At 34.9% G+C, this 20,749-nt stretch overlaps 1 protein-coding gene across 1 annotated transcript; it reads left to right on the top strand.

The window, feature by feature from the left end:
• The first annotated feature begins 16,774 nt into the window (after positions 1 to 16,774).
• On the top strand, positions 16,775 to 20,049 carry LOC118482766. The gene is made up of 3 exons (XM_035978422.1): positions 16,775 to 18,796; positions 19,162 to 19,245; positions 19,875 to 20,049. The coding sequence occupies exons 1-2, from the start codon at positions 17,758 to 17,760 to the stop codon at positions 19,194 to 19,196; spliced, it is 1,074 nt and encodes a 357-aa protein (XP_035834315.1). The 5' UTR covers positions 16,775 to 17,757; the 3' UTR covers positions 19,197 to 19,245; positions 19,875 to 20,049.
• Positions 20,050 to 20,749: the final 700 nt, after the last annotated feature.

Raw genomic sequence — 20,749 nt, forward strand, 5'->3', positions numbered from 1 at the left:
CGTTGGTCTTTTGGGCGTTGTAAAATTCGTCTAGGAAAATTTGTTGCATTTCCGCCCAAGTGTAAATAGATGCCGAAGGCAAAGTGTAGAACCACTTCTTTGCCTTATCTTCCAAGGAGAATTGAAACAAAACCAACTTCACATCATCGGCCGAAAAACCTTGACTCCCAAGAGTGTTACAAATTGAGTCATAGGCCTCCAAATGAAAATAAGGTTCCTCCGTTGCTAGCCCCTTATATTTCGGCAAACTTTGTAATGAATTAGTCCTTACTTCAAAGGTTCTTCCTTGGTTGTTATGAGGAATAATCACCGGTGAAGGATTGTGAGTAATCACCGGCCTAAAATGCGCTTTAATACCCCTCGCATTTTCTCTAAGATGCCTCCTTGGTACACCAAACCTACCCCTTGGACGCATAGGGCCCATTGGTCTTGGCATATGCCCTTGTGGTGCAATTGGTTGTTGAAATCGTTGTTGTGGCATCGGTGGGTTTTGAATTGGCCTTTGGAATTGTTGTTGAACATTCGGTGGACGAACTTGTTGCAATAGTATGGGACGTTGCATTTGTGGCCCTTGTGGCCTAGGCCTCACATGTTGGGGTATGAGTTGTTGTTGTTGCACTCCACCAACATTTGGAATCACTTGCATTTGGCCTTGCATGTAACCGTATTCCCCTTGCTCTCCATCACCCCCGTAAGCATACACATCTTCATCAAAACCTTCAAACTCCTCAAATCCTTCATCATACCCATCTCCTTGAATTCCTGAAGATTGCCCAAATGGAAGAGTCGAGTATTGGAAACCCGACTGGTTTGACGGTCAAAATGGTGTAATCGGTGTTGTTGGTGAACCGCTGATTGTATTTTCTCTTAGTAAAATCCTATTTGCTCGCAAAGTTCGCTCGATTTCTAGATCAAACACTAGTGGTGAAAGTTTGTGAGAGCTTCTAGTACGCATGCACCTGTAAATACCTGCACACTAACACACCCCGCGTAAACCAGAAAAATAACAAACTTAAGAAAAGAACAAAAATAACACACGTTACGCACTACTCCCCGGCAACGGCGCCAAAATTTGACGTGCTGTCGTGGTCACAATCAAATTTAATCCAAATACAACTAAATAGATAGCGGTAAGTGGGTATCGAACACAGGGAGTTTGTGGAAAATGTGTTATTTGAGAATTTATCTAAATTAACTAAAGTAGACTAATTGTGATAAAAGTAAATTCAAGAATTGGATTGTTTGATTTTAAAACTTAGGAATGCTAAGCTAATTGCAAAAATGAAAATTTAGTTGTAAACAATTGAGAGACAAATGACCATCTTTAGTTTCTAGTTTGTTTCAACGGTTGTACTATCCTCCACTAGAAAGAATCACATAGACATGATTCATGTAAGATTACTTGTTGTGATAAAAGGGAACGAAGTACTCAGATTCCTAGAACGTGAGGTTGTTACCCGATGACCAATCAACCCTTACCCCATCCTAACTTTATCCATGATATCTCGCTTGCCAACGGCACCAAGAACGTATGATTTCAAGATAGGATAAAACAAGACTCAACAATTTACAAGCAAATAATAAAACACCATAGTAAACCAAACATAAATAAGTTTACCATTCTAGAAATAGGGAATCACAATACAACCGTCTTAACAACCTTCAACTAAAGATGTTCATAAAGAAGCTAGCCACTCATGGCTTGGACAAACATTGTAGCAAAATAAGATGAAGTGTTCAATACAATCATAAGCAACAACACTAGATAGATAGTAGATGATAAGATAAGATTCTTCACTCCCAAATGCTCCTCATATACTCCCCAACTCGTTCCTTCCAAGTAGTAACCGAAAATACATGATTAAGAACCAGAATTTCCCATCAAGAGACCATTAAATGCGAGAGTTACAAGTTGAGATCAGTCGAAGCCGTAACCTACGGCCCCCAGCCGTAGGTTACGGCTGTAAGCATAGTCAACAGGTCAACATAGGGCCGTAACCTACGGCCACCTGCCGTAGGTTACGGCGATCAGTGGAGTCTTACGGCCAGGAGAGCCTGTTTTACGGCTGTGCATCTGGATATGTATGGGGAGCCGTAACCTACGGCTGAGTGCCGTAGGTTACGGTGCTGAGTGAATTTTCTTCTCTTGTTTCATCATCACATCTCTAGTCCCTTCACCTTTTATTTCCAGCAGCTCCCGACTTTTGTCCAACCTACTAAAACCTGCATCTTGAGCATTATAACACCTGCACATCAAATCATCTAGTGGTTATCAAGTTCAAGCAATTAACCGAAATCAGTATAGAATGTGCGTTGTATTAAACCTTTTAAGGGTTGTCCTACGGACCACCCGTCAAGCCTCATGAGAAAATTTATCTACAAAGGGTCAGATGGGTTGGATGTGTCAAACAGGTCAAAACTTATCAGCATTATGAAGGCTCACCATCAATAAACTCGGTTCTTTTTTTCTTTCTTTTTTTTTTTTGGCAAAAAACAGGCTGAAATGTTTGGGGAATGTAAAGCCCCATATGAGAATTCCTACAAAAAATCGTCAACTCTTAGTCAAACTTTTTAACAATCTAAAAAAGTCCAGTCTGTAAATTAAAGTCCATGATGACAATTTACGTTTAAAGATAAAAAAATAAAACAGAAAAACTAAAAAGAGTCCTCCAGGGTATCTTATGTTACCCTTTAAAATCCCCTCACACGCTAAACGGGTTCATCAGCCTATTCAAACTCGGTCCGAGCTCGGGTTCATTCAAATCTAACCGAATTACGAAAATAAAATTAAACTAAATGAAAATTCAGGAAAAATCCAATTGAGAGCAACTCAGTTTATAAAATTCCGCTAATGTGCATAAATTTCAACATTTTGATAAGAAATATACCTCGATCAAAGATGATTGCCTGGATCCTGACCCACCGACAACGCCTAAAATACGATAATGGTAAAATTATAATTAATTTTCATGAGGTTTATTAAAATATAGAATATTGTATTTGCGTAATTTGTGGAAAGATATAAGCATACAACTAACCAATGCGGTTCCTACTAATTCCACTAATGCTGAAAGGAAGTTGAAGAAGAGGGCTTTTGATACACTGAAACCGGATCTCACTAAGATTCCAAAATTACCTATCTGCAATAATTAACAGAAACTAGTGATGTGTTAGTGACCATACTCACTATAAGTGACATAAATATGGTAACTTATAAACACGTAGGGTCACGAATTGAAATATACTAGGCTGGGTTGACCAGCAACCACCTTATTTACTACAATAATAATTAAAAATCTTAAACCAATTTTTTTGGGAGGTTGTATACATTATTAATTGACTTTAGGTGACTTTCAACCTAGAAGTGTTCTTAAACAGTTGATACTAACCTAACCGTCTAAACTGAAGCAAATTGGTCGGTTTGGCTGGATTTGAATGCTAACAGTTCGGTTTTCACGGTCTTGTTTACGATATATGTATTATATTAATAAACCGTACTTCATGCTTATTAATTTAAACAAATTAATACAAAATTACGATATTCAAAAAACATTCTTGGTTCAAAACTATTAAACCGCCAAAACTGAACATTGAAAACACATTAGCTTCGACCGACGCAACCAACCTGGACGGTTTGGTTTGGCATTTTTCGAAACCATGGTTAAGAGTTCCGACGCAAAATTTTGTCAAAACCGGGCCCAGCCGGATCGTTCACACCCCTATTTCAACATGTTCCCCTTTTAGCTAAAAAAAATTATGTGAACCATTTGAGATAAAACACAACCCAAATCAAGAGATTCATAGGCAAATGGGTTGAAACTGCCACCTCTAAAGTGAGCTATGGAAGTGTTCAATCAAAATCAATGCCATTAAAAGTGTATTATCATGAAACTAATCATTGGTTTTGTAAGAAACTTTAGCTTGCAAAGTTTCAAAAAGAAAAAAAAAAGAATAATAAGTGGTAAATAATTTATATAACATACATAACATATACATGTATACACTTTTTTTTTTATTTAGAGACAATGTCAAGTTTATGTATGCATTAAATACAACATATACGTATAATAACTAATTGTATTGATTATAAGGAATAAACAAAAGAACAACACCTCTTGAGGAAGCTCATGCGCTAGTAGAAAAAGCGTTCTTGACCATCCACCAACAGACCCGTATAAAAGAAAAGCACTTCCTAAAGCCATGCCATCAGTGAAATTGTGCTGTAAAAGTTAACCATATTCGATTAAAACTATTAACCATAAATCCATAATAATACAATATAAAATCTAACATGCCTTCTGCCCAGGGTTAGCAGAGTGGACTAACACACAAATATATAAGTTAAAATTGTTGAAATAATACTTTTAAAACAAACCATCACCATGTGATCATGAACCCACATTTGTTAAGATTTGTTTTGACATGGAACAAACTAATACATCTTAAAAAAATTGACCCATTTGGATGTTAACTTACGTAAATATATGTATGTAAGTTCTGAAGATCATATAATTGATATGTAATTGATATATAGGGATACCAGAAGAAAATTATTAGCTTAAAAATTATCACCACCTTTTTAAACATGCAAGATAACATATATTTGATCTTATAAATGAAATTAAAAAGTACTCTAGGTCCTTAAGGCAAATACAAAATTAATGAAATTAACTTAAAACGAAGAAGCAACAACATTTAAGAAAAACGAATTCACCTCATAAATTGTGTCTCATTCCTTTGGTATCAAAGCAACAAACACATTCTCTTATTTGATATCATGGCCATCAACATGTCCATAAAAAACCTATCAATTTTAGTAGTTTTTTTGTTTAACATAATTGAAAAACAATTCACTATATAGTTAACATTTCTAATATTGGGGTGATATATAACACACTACAACGGAATACATTTATAAATATATTGACTTTGTGTTTTAAGGATGGCAACTTCAGTATTTGTCCGTATCCATATATCTTCAAGAAAAGGATAAGAGTAAATTACATGGATGGTTCCTTTGGTTTGCACTTTATAACACATTTGGTCTCCAGCCTACAAATCTAAAGGTTTCAGCATGTCCTAGTTAGGGACTAAACATGTTACAAAGTGCAAACCACAGAGGCCATCCATGTGACTTTTGGTAAAGTTGAGGACTAAATGAGTTACAAAGTGCAAACCACTGGAACCATACGTGTACTTTTGGAAAGGTAGGGACCAAATCCAAATTTTTGGTAAACCACAGGGACAATCGTGAATATTACTGAAAGGATAATTAATGGAGTGACATATATTTATATTGTTCAAGAATACCTGAAACTCTACCAAGCATATGAATTGTCAGAGACCTTGTATATGTTTTTGGAAAATATGATTTCCGCAACTTCCAATCAACCGAAAGCATGTTTTAACAACAGATTCTTTTCCTTGATTCAGAGGGCTAAACACAAATCCTCCACCTAAACAACAACAACAACAACAACAACAACAACAACAACAACAACAACAACAGCAGCAGCAGCAACAACAACAACAACAACAACAATAATAATAATAATAAAAAAATTCTAAGCAAATTGTTCCAACCAGTTGAATGAAATCTTCATATGTGAAAGATTGGAAGCACATGTGTAATTTCAAACCATTTACTTATAAACGGGTCAATAGGCATTGCTTTTTATCTCAATTGGGTCAAATTAAAAAAATTGTATTGACATATTACCGCCCGCTCATATTATCACCACCTCTAACTGGAAGCATATACTTACTGCGAATGTAAGCTCGGATGTAACTATCTTGTGGTGGACACTTGCTATGGATCACCGAGTGATATAGTATAAGTGTATAACTATTTAAAAACCAAACGTAACAACAAAAGCATAAGATTCACTATACTTAATAAAAAAATAATACGTAAAAAACAAAAATAAATCTAAGAGCCCTTGATTTGGAATAAATATTACACACCATATGTCCCATCATTTTCCATTCTCCGATATCGCCTCAAGAGTAAATCTCTTCGTTTAATTCCCCTGAAAACCGTAGAATGCTTTAATAACTCTGTTTCTAGTTGATATTTAATTTAGAGTTTAAGAGTTTAAACCATGGTAGCCAATCTCTACATAGTTGCATGTGTATTATATCTGTATGACCGTCAAGATGTTCAAACACAGTGCCACCATTGAAACAAAAATCCCATCTGCGAAAGTCGTCAACACATGGAAATGTGATATTCATACAAATTTAAAAACAACAAAGAAACATGAAGTTTTTGTATATATAATGTATGTACTCGTATCTAGAGGGACCTATAGACATAAGGATTCTAAAAACGGCCTCTGATGTTCCCTCAACTACACCAACCGCCATTATAGCTGGTTGACCAGCCCGCTGCTAAAAATAATAAAAATATAATTCAAAAAAATAAGTTTTCGAGTCAATTGTCATTATCAACATTTTTAAACAGCAGGGAAACAGCAGGTATATTGGTCCAAGGAGACAAACAACCACTGTAAGAGTTCGTCAACCACAACACATTTCACTTATACTCTGACCTCTCGATCATTCTACTCAGTAGCCACAAATAGACATGAGATCACTAAGTTGAGGAAGAGACAACAAGGCTGGTGATTTCAGGACCTGTTGGTTATGCTCCAATCTAGTATGATGTTAGGATTGGTGATTAGTCAATCACAACGAGCTAACACCCTAAATCAGTTATTACTTGTTACGCATCATCGGAGTCATTTGGTTTGGATATAACTGTTTCATCAACAACACAGTAATCCTAAACAAAAATTGAAGAAAAACCTAAGTTAACCAAACATGGGATAAAATACTTTTTAATCATTCTCATTCCTGCGTGTAATTGATTATAATCTTTACATCTATATAAAGCATTTCCCATATACCAAAATGTAATTTCCCTACATTTTTTTAAGAAGCAGTTCATGCCTTTCTTTCCCTAATTTTCCACCAATGCTCCCAAATATACCCCTAATTTAATGAGGTTTCAATGATTTCTTCTATTTCTTGGATCATGGAGCTGTGTAATCGATTCAATTTTCGTTTTAAATGCAATTAAAGATGTAGTGTTCAGGAACCGATCGGTTCTTCAATTATAAAACCCTATTGAATGTCGAAATTGATTTATATTGAATGAATGTTGAAATTAATCAGTTCTTCAATTTTGAAACCGACGGTCTCCGGTTACCTCAATTAAGACGACCATTGAAGGAGCAATACCCTATTAAAGACGGTAATTGAAGGATTCTGCTTCTCCCACACAACCTCTTCTTCACCCTTCCAGATTCATCACTGGGTCAAAGTTATTCACCATCACTTCCGAGCATCACAACCGGTTTCACCACACTCTTTCAATCAAGGTAATGTGATTCCCATCAACTAGATTACCAATTTATCGGAATATGCCTAGGTGTAGAAGAGAGCACCGGTTGAATTGAGGGTGAGATTTACATTTAACGGCTGATTAGAATGAAATCTGTTAACTAGAGGTAATTGCTGTTGATGTCAGAATACTTAATTATTTCGTTATTATTTATGAATCAGAATCAGAGGTGACCTTAACTAAGTGTTGCTCATGTTAATTTACTTGTACTTTTTTAAATTTGTGCCTAAAATTTGTTTTTGTTGTAGGATGAAGTGCCCTAGAGTGAATGTGAATGTGAGTTTGAGCTGGTGTGTGAACCTATGTGGGAAATAATACTTACCGCTTTGTTAATTGGCATGCATTGAATGCTAGGCTAACTAAGATAGTGCTATCAACGAGGAATGTAGAGTTGCTTGGGGTATGTATACTGTCATGAAATTGCAAACCTTTCTTATTTTTTTGACATGTAATGCATTTAACATATATTCTTTTGATTTGAATATAATCAGGTAACCCTTTTGATTTTGTGGTTTATGATGTTAGCATCTATTTTGCATTAAATTATGTAATTATTCACTTTAATTCATAAATTGCAGAAAAAATTAGGTTCATCAAACTAGAAAAAAATGCATAGACTGTTGATTGGGTTACAAGCTAGCATGAACACAATGCAATGAGATATTATTAGTGCAGTAGTACCATTATTAAAGCTGTTATCACTCACTGTTATTGGATTAATACTTGCTCACCACAAAACACAAATAATCCCCAAAGCAACATTTAAGTTGTTAAGCTAGTTAGTATTTGCTCTGTTTTTACCCTGCCTTATATTCATCGATTTAGGCCGATCGATTACGTTGCGTAATCTTTTTCTCTGGTGATTTGTTCCTGTGAATGTCGTAGTTATTATGCTGTTAGGGTTCTTGTTGGGTGTTGTGGTTGTGTTGTTGTGTCGGTCGCCATGTGACATTTGTGCCTCTACGACCATTATACAAATACGAATCCAATGAAATCTTGTGTTTCATTCCCGGGATTTGTATAATTGCATATGACAATTGCACATATCATATTTCGTATGATTTCAAACTCTCGAGAAGCTTTACAGGAAGTTTTATGTAAACTATTACGCAAACGTAATCAGTTTAACGCGACGTACACTCCAGAATAGTGACATAAGCTTAACATACCTTAAATAACCTTTACATAACATAGAAATAAGTTTTGAAGGGTTTGGTATTGCAAAAACAAGTTTATTCGATCATAGGGACTATTTGCGACAAATTGCAAAAGTCTGTCAATTCGTATAACAACGTACACTCCGGAACAAGATCATAAGCTAAACATACCCTAAATACCCTTTACATAGCTTAGAAATAAGCTTTAAGGGGTTCGGTGTGAGAAAATATGCTTATTTGATCAACAGGGACTAAAAGCGTCAAAACAGCGAAAGTATGCAAACGCGCGCATATCTTGCGTTCTGGCCATATCCGGACATCCAAAAATTTTTGTAATCACTAAAATATTGTGTTTTAGTGATGGGAATGCAAAAATACCACTCTTCTCGCAATTTGGATCGTTTTCGCGTCCGTTACGATTTATGTCGTAATTAACCGAAAAACGCAACCATACAGCCAAACGAACCGACATCCGTGACATTTTTGAGCATAATTCAAGTTAAATATACTTTAAATTCATCATGGAGCTTGAAATTCGGCTTAATGGGTGTTAGAAGTGCCAAAACGCGACGAATCAAGTCCAGGGGCCAAAGCTGTCAATAAATGAAACTTTAGCCCCTGCAGACCCTTACGGACCATATGCCAGGACCCTTTGGGGTCCGTAAGCAGTGTCCATCATAGCAGAAACTTCCTGTTTCATTCCCAGCTGTTACACATTGGTTTCCTTTGATTGTTTAGTGATATTGTAGGCATTTTAAGTGTTCTACAAGGCTTGGAACCTGATCCTAACAAGTGTATGGTTGAGATTGTTCCTTGATCACCACACAAACACTTGGCAAGATCCTACAATTCCATGAACAATATAAATACCCTTCACCATCAACCTTCATTCCTTGCTCATTCACTTTTCTCTTCATCTCCAGCTCTAAGTAGAGGCTACTACACTTGTTGGAGGCCTCTTACCTGAGTTTTCTAGTTATCTTCCATCCAAGAACGCTTGTAAGTGTTCCTCATTGGCTTGTTTATTTATTTCAAGCTAAAAGTCAAACAGTGTTTGACTTTCAGCTTAGACCATGAATTGGTCAAGACAAAGTTCGTTTGAACTTTGCAACGTGAGCGTAATCACGATGGTTATAGTCCCTTGCGACTATACCTACTGATTACCACGTTGACTAGTCGTAGTGACGAGTCAAAGTTTCGGTCAAAATGCACGATTATGTGCATTTTGCGATGAAACTATTTTCGGGTATCAAAACACTTTGTTTTGATATCAAATCAGTTTTCTAACTTAGTTAAACATGATTAACTCGTCACTTTTAGTTTAGTGCTTATTTAGGGTTGTAAGTCAAGCGGTCTCGACAACCGCTTAGACTTTCGAGCGCGATCCGTTTGGTCGATCATTAGGATCTGATCAACCGTATTTTGTGACCATAGTTGTATAGGGAATAACCTTCCGAGGTTATACCTTATGGTCACTTTGTTTAATTAGTTGTATGATAGGTAGTTTATATGCCTTAGGAAAATGACCAAAATGCCCTTTTTGCGCCTAATTTCAATTTAAGCCTATGTAACCTAAATTTTGACACTTAAACTGATTACACAACATAATTAAACATGTTAGGGCATATAAGACTTATCATAGGACTAGTTAGACCCTCCGAACGCGCTTTTGCGCAAATGACGCGTTAAAGTAGCATAGACTACCTTAACGGGTCATAACGGGTCAAAAACACTTAGGATAGGTTTCAAATCAGAATGTAGGCTTTGTCAAACCATATTATATGAGTTCCAACACTCATTTGGTTTACAAGACCTCATTCTACCCGATCTCCCGATTTAGCTCCCGATTATTAACATAGTGATTCCATACTAGGTGCCACTTGATTCCTTGATTTCCCGAGCTTTGTTAGATCACTTAATCAAGGATATACTTGCAATCACAAGTGAGTACATAGTCAAATGTTTTGTGGTGATTCATATGTGTCTATTCTCTATTTTCATGATTTCAAACTATATGTTTTCACATGCTTAGTACTTATCCTGTGACAAATTTAAATTGATATCTATGGCTTAAATACTGATTTTCAAAGTTTGTAATACTATTTGTTGGTTCGTATTGTTACTTATACATTCATTAACTATGATCAAGCCGATTGGTAGTACGATATAGCGCTATAGGTTGGAACCCCATTCCTATTGTATGGAATGTCAGAAACCAAAGTTTAAACCAAATAGATTTTGTCTTCGTGGTAAATCTATAGTCACCAAAGTGTAGTTTGATACACTAAGGTTTGAATATATTGCCAAATCACGATATATGGTATATTTCGGTATACTACTAAGGCATATTTCGATATGCTGCCAACGTGATATTATATTAAACAACGTATAGATTGCAAATGTTTTCTAATTAAGCCATAATAACTTATCTTATGTTATTTCCAAAACCAAAGCATAGTTTGATATGCTATTGTTTACTAAAGTATAGTCTGATATACTGCCAAATCATGATTATGGTATATTTCAATACCAAAACATATTTTGACATGCTGCCAACGTGATACTGTTTTACTAAAGTGTAGTTTGATATACTACCAAATCACAATTTAAATATATTTTGATATACTTCCAAAGCATAGTTGATATGCTCCCAATGTGATATTGTTTACCAAAGCATAGTTTGATATGCTATTTACAAAACCAAAGTCTAGTTTGATATACTACCGACTTTGTTATTTCACAAACTAAAGTATATTTTGATATACTACCAAAGCATAGTTGATATGCTATTCTCAAACCAAAGCATAGTTTGATATGCTACTTTCAAATCCAAAGTATAGTTTGATATACTACTGATTATGCTATTTCTAAAACCAAAGCATAGTTTAATATGCTATTTTTAAACCAAAGTATAATTTGTAAACCAACCGATGCTTTCATTCTTAAACCAAAGTATATTTTGATATACTATCTATTTAACTATTCAAAACTAAAGTATATTTTGATATACTACGTATCCGATTATTTCAAAACCAAAGTATATCTTTGTATATACTACAAACCCTTTTTATCAAAACAATGCGCTTTAGAAACCAAAATTTTTACAAGGATTCATGGCTATTTTTTGCAAACATAAAATCTTTTTCTTATGTTAATCAAAGCCAGAAATCTAATTCACAAAACCTATTTTACTCACAGGCTTTTTTACGCTGACGTTTTATTTTCACATATGTTTCAGGTGCTACTATGTGATGAATGTTCACGCATGCTACACATAGGATGGACCCGTGCCTTAGTGACTTTAAAACTTGAAAGACAATTATTTGTATTTATCTGGTTTGTACTAAAACAATCAGTCCATAATGGAATAAAACAAAACTCCAATCACCATGTGTTGTGAAACAATGATTCTGTTACGACACTCCTCGACGTTTCCGCCGCGGTTTGTTGTATTATGCGGTCGGGGTGTGACAGAAAAGTTGGTATCAGAGAACTCCCTAATGCTTCAAGATAATCAACTTGTACTTCTTTAATCTATACATAATAAGAAGCTTAAATATGGTTAGAAAAAGCTTACAACTTTGCACAAGGTGATTAAGAAGTGATTAAGGTTCCACAGAACTCCCTAATGCTTCTCCATGTTTAATCCGTGCATTAATGGCGTTAAAGTGCCTTGAAAGTGAGTAATTTATAGTGATTAATGGTGAGTTTAGTGGGTTTCTTCTTTGGCCATGAGTTTAGTGGTGCACAAGACTGGAGTTTCCTTTGTTGTTTGAAAGGTATAGTAAATGATAGGATATGGTGTTGTTTACTTGTTATAATTTCCATATTTACAAGATCATACTTTACATCATCCACCATACACAAAATCTCTAACTTTTCAAACAAAACAAGTGTGTAGGACCCACTTTGTTGACCGAATTCAAGATGAGGGGGTGTAAAGTGTAATTTTTTTTTATAAAAATTGATTAAAGTGTAGATATTTTAGTAGTTAACCGAAGTACGACGATTAGAGGTTAATTACATTGTTAAGGGGTAATTATGGATTCGGATTGTCAATCGATCTTAACTAGTTCACTAAACTAGTAGAAATTGTATTTGATACTTTAGATGCCTTCCGTTTGGTCGTCGGCTAGTTAACGACACTTTTGCGTCGTACCGACGAAACTTTGTCACAAGTTGTTATTCCACCGTCAAGCGATGCATGAAGTGATTTCGAGTCTCAAAATAAGCCTAACTAGTTCGCCATATCTTCCGTTTAGTTGTTTTGGCGTCGAAAATGTTATTTATTAGCTTGTCGGTTCGAAAACGGACAAGTTGTGGGGGTTGCAACGCAGCACCGAAAGCTTATGTTTCGGACACCCCATTATTATCCTCATGTTGTTTTCATATGTTTGTTATCATTTGTCATAGTTTCGGAGTCTCAGAAATGCTAAATTTTTAGTTCGGACGAGTTAAAATCGTTTAAATTTTTAGCGAAATGGACGATTTAGCGATTAGGGCGTTGTACCGGAAAGTCTTGTGTTATTGCAAGATATGTTTCACATTAGTGTTTTCTTATATAAATGGACTCAGTCATGTTATCCGTGTGTCGTTTTTCATTGTTTCGTTCTGTTTTCACGGTTTTGCTGGCATGAATAGTGTAACCATGAATAGTGCGCGCAACACTTTCTACCAACACTTTTAGGAATTTGTTTGATTGGTTTCGAAATACGACGAAAACCAACATATGTTTTAGCATTGTTTTCTTGTCCTAACACTGTTATCTAGTATACGACAAAGTTACGTAATTAAATTACGCTAAATGCATGAGATTAAGAAATAAAAATAGTGATTAGTTTGTACGGAATTACCGGTTATTTGCCAGTTATCACAGGTCCCTTTTTCGTTGTTTATTATTTTTAATATTTTCTTGAAAATAATATTTAAAACTTTTTTTCTTTGCTTTTAGATTTTCGTGATGACAAGGGATATTTAGCCGATCATATGTGCTCTAATGTTAACACATTTGCCCATGTATTAGATTCACCTCCTCATTGTTTGTTAGTCGAGTGAAGTAATTTAGTAGTGGTTCAAACAAACATGGGTTTAGGTCCTTTAGGATATATAGGGGAAGGTTCATTTGAGAAGAAATTTAATGTGAGAAGAAAAAGAAGAAAGGGCATAATGGTAAAACATTAAATAGTTTATAACTCCCCCATTAATTATGTTATTTTTTATTAATAAAGCAAAAAACATTTTATTCCTACACATTTCAAAATTTATACTACATATATCTTACACTTACCGAAATTTACCCTACGCATATCTAGATTTATCATACACATTCAAAAATTTATCCTACACATACTAAAATTTATCCTACACATGTCGAAAATTGTCCTTCATTCTAAATTATTTTATCTTGAAAGAGAATATTTAAAAGTGAGTTACAATTTTAATTAGTTAGCTAATTAGTTACAATTAAAAATTTACCTATATACCCTTATTAATAACATTAAATACACATATTAAATGAAGTAAATGGAGCATTTCTATTGGTTTAAAACTTATTCTTTTTATTCCTACAAGATTTTTCTTCTCATTTGAACCCTTCACTTAGGAGATAATGTGCTGTATGGTTGTTCTATTTGTCGTCTACACATTTAAAGTTTGCTATCAATGAAAAGGGGCTCTAAGTTGTAAATCAAAGTCTTCTATTTGTGAGTTATTTGTGTGTGATTGAAGCTTAAACCCCAAAAGAACTGGATTTTGTTATATGTAATGGAATATGAAATGTTTTTTGTTGTTGATATTGTGGTTTAACTTGGATCAAGAAGTGGCCTTTGTGAAATATGTTTTACTATTGATTTTGTGGCAAATGATGAGTTAATTTGTGTGTAGTATCATTTACTATTTGATGTTGGACACATTTCTTTTCCGACCTATTTTAATGGAAACATGCTAAATCTTTCTGTGATTTGATGACATTAGGAAATTGAAAACTTTAGGGTTGCTTAATAATTACAACAAAGGTTAAGGAGTATCATGGATGTTGTATATTTGAAGGCAGGTGTGTTGTACACGGGAGAATAGATTATAGAATTGAGTATTTCTAGATTGATAAAATAATTCATTATGCCAAATTTTATAGCTCCATGTGTATAATCTTATAGGTTGTTTTTTTTACTATTTATACAAAGTGACTCCATAAAGGAAAGTAAGATTGATTTTGAAAATTCTTACATAGAACTTCATACTCATATACAGAGGGCACAACCTTTCATGACAAGATTGGGAGTTAAAGAGAGCTCAAAATCTCAATAGTAATCAATATTTTTTTAATCTTCATCATCAAATCTCTACTACTTCACAACTAACTTTTGAATTAAACTCGATTTTCTTTTGTTTTGATAACTGATTATTAGAATGTGAAAGCAGTTGTTATACTGCCATTGAGGTTATTCTTCTACCTCCATGGCGAAAGGAAGTTATGAAAAACAAGGCGTAAAAGCTTCGGTTGCTCGATCATATAATTATTATGCTCTAAATTTTATATCATTCTATAAATATAATTTGTGGGTCTTAACTATATGATCAAGATGGAATTAATGGGGGTGTTTGGATGTGTGTTTTGGTAAGACAAAGTTATTAGGTGTGGCGGCTGGGTTAGGGATGGCAATGGGTCGGGTTCGGGTCGGGTATTGGTAATCCCATACCTATACCCGGTTATAAAATCGCATCCCATACCCGACCCAATACCCATCGGGTATTTGTCGGGTAATTACCCGTCGGGCATCGGGTATACCCGCGGGTATCGGGTATACCCATTAGTTTGTTAAAAGATATACATTAGGATTTTTAAATACATTTCTTTTACTATCGTAATTTTATATTATTTTATTTATACAACTATTATAAATTAAAAATGTACATTACATACAAATAAGTTTTATCATAAATTAATAAGAACTTTATTACACTTACATGTATATACTTCACAACTTACAAAATATAAATACTATTATCAAACGCATATACTAGAAGAAAATTTATTTTTTCACATTATCAACATACTAAAATAAATCATTAATAGACAAGGGTTAATGGAAAATAAAAATATATACTAAAAAAACGGGTATGTGATCGGGTATATAGTTCGGGTAAACGGGTATGTGGTTTCGGATAATCGGGTCGGGTATCACCTAATCCCATACCCGACCCATACCCGCGAAAATTTTTAAAACTAATCCCATACCCGGCCCAATACCCGTCGGGTATCGGGTATACCCGTCCCATTTGTGGCGGATTTCGGGTATACCCGTCGGGCTCGGGTATTTTGCCATCCCTAGGCTGGGTTTAGGGATGGCAAAATACCCGAGCCCGACGGGTATACCCGAAACCCGCCACAAATGGGACGGGTATACCCGATACCCGACGGGTATTGGGCCGGGTATGGGATTAGTTTTAAAAATTTTCGCGGGTATGGGTCGGGTATGGGATTAGGTGATACCCGACCCGATTATCCGAAACCACATACCCGTTTACCCGAACTATATACCCGATCACATACCCGTTTTTTTAGTATATATTTTTATTTTCCATTAACCCTTGTCTATTAGTGATTTATTTTAGTATGTTGATAATGTGAAAAAATAAATTTTCTTCTAGTATATGCATTTGATAATAGTATTTATATTTTGTAAGTTGTGAAGTATATACATATAAGTGTATAAGTATAATAAAGTTCTTATTAATTTATGATAAAACTTATATGTATGTAATGTACATTTTTAATTTATAATAGTTGTATAAATAAAATAATATAAAATTACGATAGTAAAAGAAATGTATTTAAAAATCCTAATATATATCTTGTTAAAAATATACATCTCATTCATATCAATGACTTGTATATAAAATTTAATGTGTATTTTGTTTTTACACATACATAGTTTATATCAGTTTATTTCTCATTCATATCCAGTTTAATTATTTTTTCTAATATGTGTTCAATCATTCTATTCTTGCATATAAACATTGGGCTGATGCGAGATGGACAAGTGGGCTTAAGTGAAAGACTGCTTAGTGGGCTTGCTGGATATATGGGCTGGAGTGAAGGCTTGCTGGATATATGGGCTGAAGTGAAGTCTCGCATTGCATCCGGTTATTATATTCAGATATAAAGAGGTGCATTGGGATTGTGTGAACACCTAACTGCATTATTGTTCTCTCACATCCGTTCTTCATCTCGTTCCTGTTCTGATTAGGGTTTCTGCATACATCTCAGATTCATCTTGAATCTGAGTTTAGGTTGAGTGTTTCCTGTTAATCAGTTAGTGATTATCGTGTTGATAATCAGTTCGAGTTGTTGTGAGGAGTTTTGTGAGTGATTTGTTCTTGTAATTGCTATAGTTTTTAATCGAAGGGTAATAATAATCTGGTTTGGGTATGTGAAAGTTCTTCGATCGATCTTTGTTGATACCTGTTCTTGTCACATGGTATCAGAGCCATAAGGGCTCTTGGGTTAATCTTTGAAGATTTAGGGTTTCTGTCCGTTGTCCGCTGTGTTTTGTGGTTTGATCTGATTCAGATCTTCTCGATTGTGAATCAGTCGCATAAAACCTTGGTAGTTCTTGCTTCTGCCGGTTCGGATCTGAGAGTTTGGGTTTCTGTTTGACCAGAAATTGCTGGTAGATTTCTTTTCGGTGGTTCTGACAGCTTATCAAGGTGAAGAATCTTGTTGGTCTTTACAACTCTAGAAAGTTGTGAGGCAAACCAACAGATTATTGCTATTATTCGGTTTTCTGATCGGATCTGTGTAACCCTAGAAGGTTACAAGATCGGTCTTGTTTGCTGCGCAAATCTGTGAGTTTGTTCCGATCTGTTTTCTCCGTTATTATTTTTGTTGTTGTTTAGTTGTTGATATTGGGGGGATACAGAGAGGGTACACTCTGTGACTTTGTGTTTGTGTGATTATTGATTGCTTTCTCTTGTTTGTTATTGTGATCTATACTTGGTGTTTCTTGCATAGTTTAACTAGTGTTGTGTCTATTAGGGTTGGCTTCTGTGCAAAGACTTGGGTAGGCACCTTGAGTGACGAACCTACCATCTGGCCCCTGGCACAGATCTGCCATTGTTGCTGTTTTTGGTTTCTTTACTGTCAGTTGGTATCCTTGATTGTGAGATCTGTTCTGTTTTTTTAACTTGTTACACATGGCTGATTTTGTTAATCTGTTTGGTGAAACTTTAATTAGCAAACTTGAACCTGATAATCCTTTGTATTTACATGCTAGTGATTCAACACATTTAACTGTTGTGAATATAAAACTAAAAGGTACCGAGAATTACACAGTTTGGGCAAATGCTATGCTTCTTGCTTTAAGAGTTAAAAATAAACTAGGTTTTGTAGATGGTTCTATTGATAAGCCTGTAGATGATGAAGTACTTGCTGCTCAATGGGAAAGATGTAATTCGGTTGTTTTAACCTGGATTTTAAATTCTGTGTCTGAGGAGTTATATTTGGGTCAAGTTTATTCAAAGTTTGCTTCTGAGGTGTGGAAAGATTTAAAGGAGACTTATGATAAAATTGATGGTTCTGTTGTGTTTAATCTGTATCAGAAGATTAATGGTTTTAGTCAAAATGGGTTGTCTGTGTCTGAGTATTATCATAAACTGAATATAATGTGGAAACAGTTGGATCAAATACTACAGTTGCCTTCCTGTACTTGTAATGCTTCAACTTCGTTTAATGATTTTAATCAAATGATCAAACTTATGCAGTTTTTAATGGGATTAGATAATGTTTACCAAAGTGTTAGAACTAATCTATTGACTAAAGAAAGTCTTCCTACCGTGAAAGAGGCATTTGCCATTGTTTCTAGAGAAGAATCTCATAGAAACTCTGGTAGTGATAAGAAAAGTCAAACTGTAGGTTTTGTTTCTAAAATTAGTCAATCTGATTTGACAAAGAAAACTAATAAAGTGTCTAATCAATCTTTAAAATGTTCTAACTGTAACAAGTTGGGTCATACCGTTGATAAATGTTTTGAAATTATCGGATATCCCTCCTGGATGAAGCCAAGGGGGGGACAAGGAAAGAAGGCAATTGCTAGTAGTAGTAATACTGTTAGTGTTGTGAATGATACTAGTGGATCTGGTGTTGCATCCTTAACTGCTGAACAAGTGTCTAGGTTGTTGAGTTTGTTATCTGATAGAACTTGTGAGACTGCTGGTCAGAGCTGCAATGTGTCAGGTAGTGTGACTAGTTCATTCTGTTCCAATGTGTTCTGTAAACCTATTTATAATTTTGCAACTTTGTTTGATAACAAAGGGAATAGTGGGTGGATAGTTGACTCAGGTGCCAACCAACATATGGTTAAAAATCATGAAATGCTTTCTGATTTTGTTGATGTTTCAAATTTAAATATTAAGGTTAAGCACCCAAATGGAACCGATGCTTTGGTAACTAAAATAGGTAGTTTAAAACTTACACAAGGGGTCATTTTACAAGATGTGTTTGTTGTACCTGGGTATTCTGTCAACTTAATTTCTGTGCATAAGCTTGCTAAAGATAATAAACTTTATGTTGGTTTTGATGAGAATACTTGTTATATTCAGGATTTGTTAACAAAGAAAATCCTGGTGACTGGTAGACAGTTAGATGGTCTGTACTTCTGTGGAAATTCCTGTAAATCTGTTAAGGTGTGTAGCAGTAATGTTAATTTGTGTAATTTGTGGCATGCTAGATTAGGTCATCCATCTTTTCAAGCTTTGAAACCGTTTTCTCGTAAATTGAATGTTAATATAAGTGAAAATGAAAATGATTTTCCTTGTGAAATATGTCATAAGGCTAAGCAACACAGAGAGCCATTTCCTTTGAGTAATCATAAAACAGAACAACTAGGTGATTTAATTCACTTAGATGTTTGGGGTCCTTATAGGGTTGTTACTAGAGAAGGTTTCAAATATTTTCTCACTATTGTTGATGATTACACAAGGGCTGTGTGGGTGTGTTTGATGAAGGATAAAACTGAAGTGTTTGATTATTTCCAAACTGTTGCAAACATTATTAAAACACAATTTGGTAAGTTGGTAAAATGTATAAGAAGTGATAATGGACTGGAGTTTGTGAATAACAAAATGAGTTTGTTTTGTAAACTTAATGGTATAATTCATCAAACATCTGTTGCTTATACTCCACAACAGAATGGTGTTGTGGAGAGAAAGCACAGACATCTACTTAATGTTGCTAGAGCTTTGCTTTTTCAAAGTGGTTTACCTGTTAGATTTTGGGATGAATGCATTCTAACTGCTGCTTATTTAATTAATAGGACGCCTGCTTCCGTGCTGAATGGTAAAACTCCGTATGAGATGTTGTATAAGTTTGAACCCTTTCTAGATCATTTAAGATTGTTTGGGTGTCTTTGTTTTTGTACTGTCTTAAATGAGTCAAATAAGTTAAGTAGTAGGGCTGAGAAATGTGTGTTCATTGGATATTCGAATGAAAAAAAGGGTTATAAAGTTTTTAGTTTGGATAGTAAAACTGTGTTTTTTTTCAAGAGACATTAAGTTTTATGAGCATGTATTCCCTTTTAAAGAAAAAGTAGTTTTTGATTCGTTTGATATGAACACACATAATGAAGTCAATACGCTTAATTTCTTTGACTTATATGATAACATTGGGACTCAACAATCAGGAATACCCGATGATGAGGAAAGGGATACATCTACTGATGAATCTTTACCACATCGGTCTCAACAATCAGAGACTCAAGTTGTCCCTTCTAGAGGCATGGCTGAGTTTCAGCAGCCTGGAAGTAGAGATGGTGAGTCTGGTAGGGTTGAGGGTGTGAGTGAAGATCATGTAGAAATGATAAATTATGAGGGAACAAGTTCTGGTTTAGAGTCTCAACCTGTAAATAGGAGATCTGGTAGGGTTGCTAACATGCCTAAGAGATTTCAGGATTATGTCGTAGAGGGAAAAGTCAAGTATGGGATTGAAAAAGTGGTTAACTATTCTAACATGTCAATAGAAAATAAATGTTTTGCTACTTGTCTAAATAAAAGTGTTGAACCTAGATCATTCACTGAAGCTGTCAAAGATCCTAATTGGGTTACAGCCATGAATGATGAAATTGAAGCTCTGAATAGGAATGGGACTTGGGATTTGGTTCATTTACCTAAGGGCAGGAGTCTAGTTGGGTGT

This window comes from Helianthus annuus, chromosome 1, assembly GCF_002127325.2.
Source record: "Helianthus annuus cultivar XRQ/B chromosome 1, HanXRQr2.0-SUNRISE, whole genome shotgun sequence".
NCBI lineage: Eukaryota > Viridiplantae > Streptophyta > Magnoliopsida > Asterales > Asteraceae > Helianthus > Helianthus annuus.

Bases quoted from the DNA above. Each gene is read 5' to 3' on its own strand.
- LOC118482766 (XM_035978422.1), top strand. From the start codon at position 17,758: ATGGCTGATTTTGTTAATCTGTTTGGTGAAACTTTAATTAGCAAACTT. The intron at 18,797-19,161 runs GTAGTGTGACTA...TGTTATATTCAG, and splicing joins TCAGAGCTGCAATGTGTCAG to GATTTGTTAACAAAGAAAAT.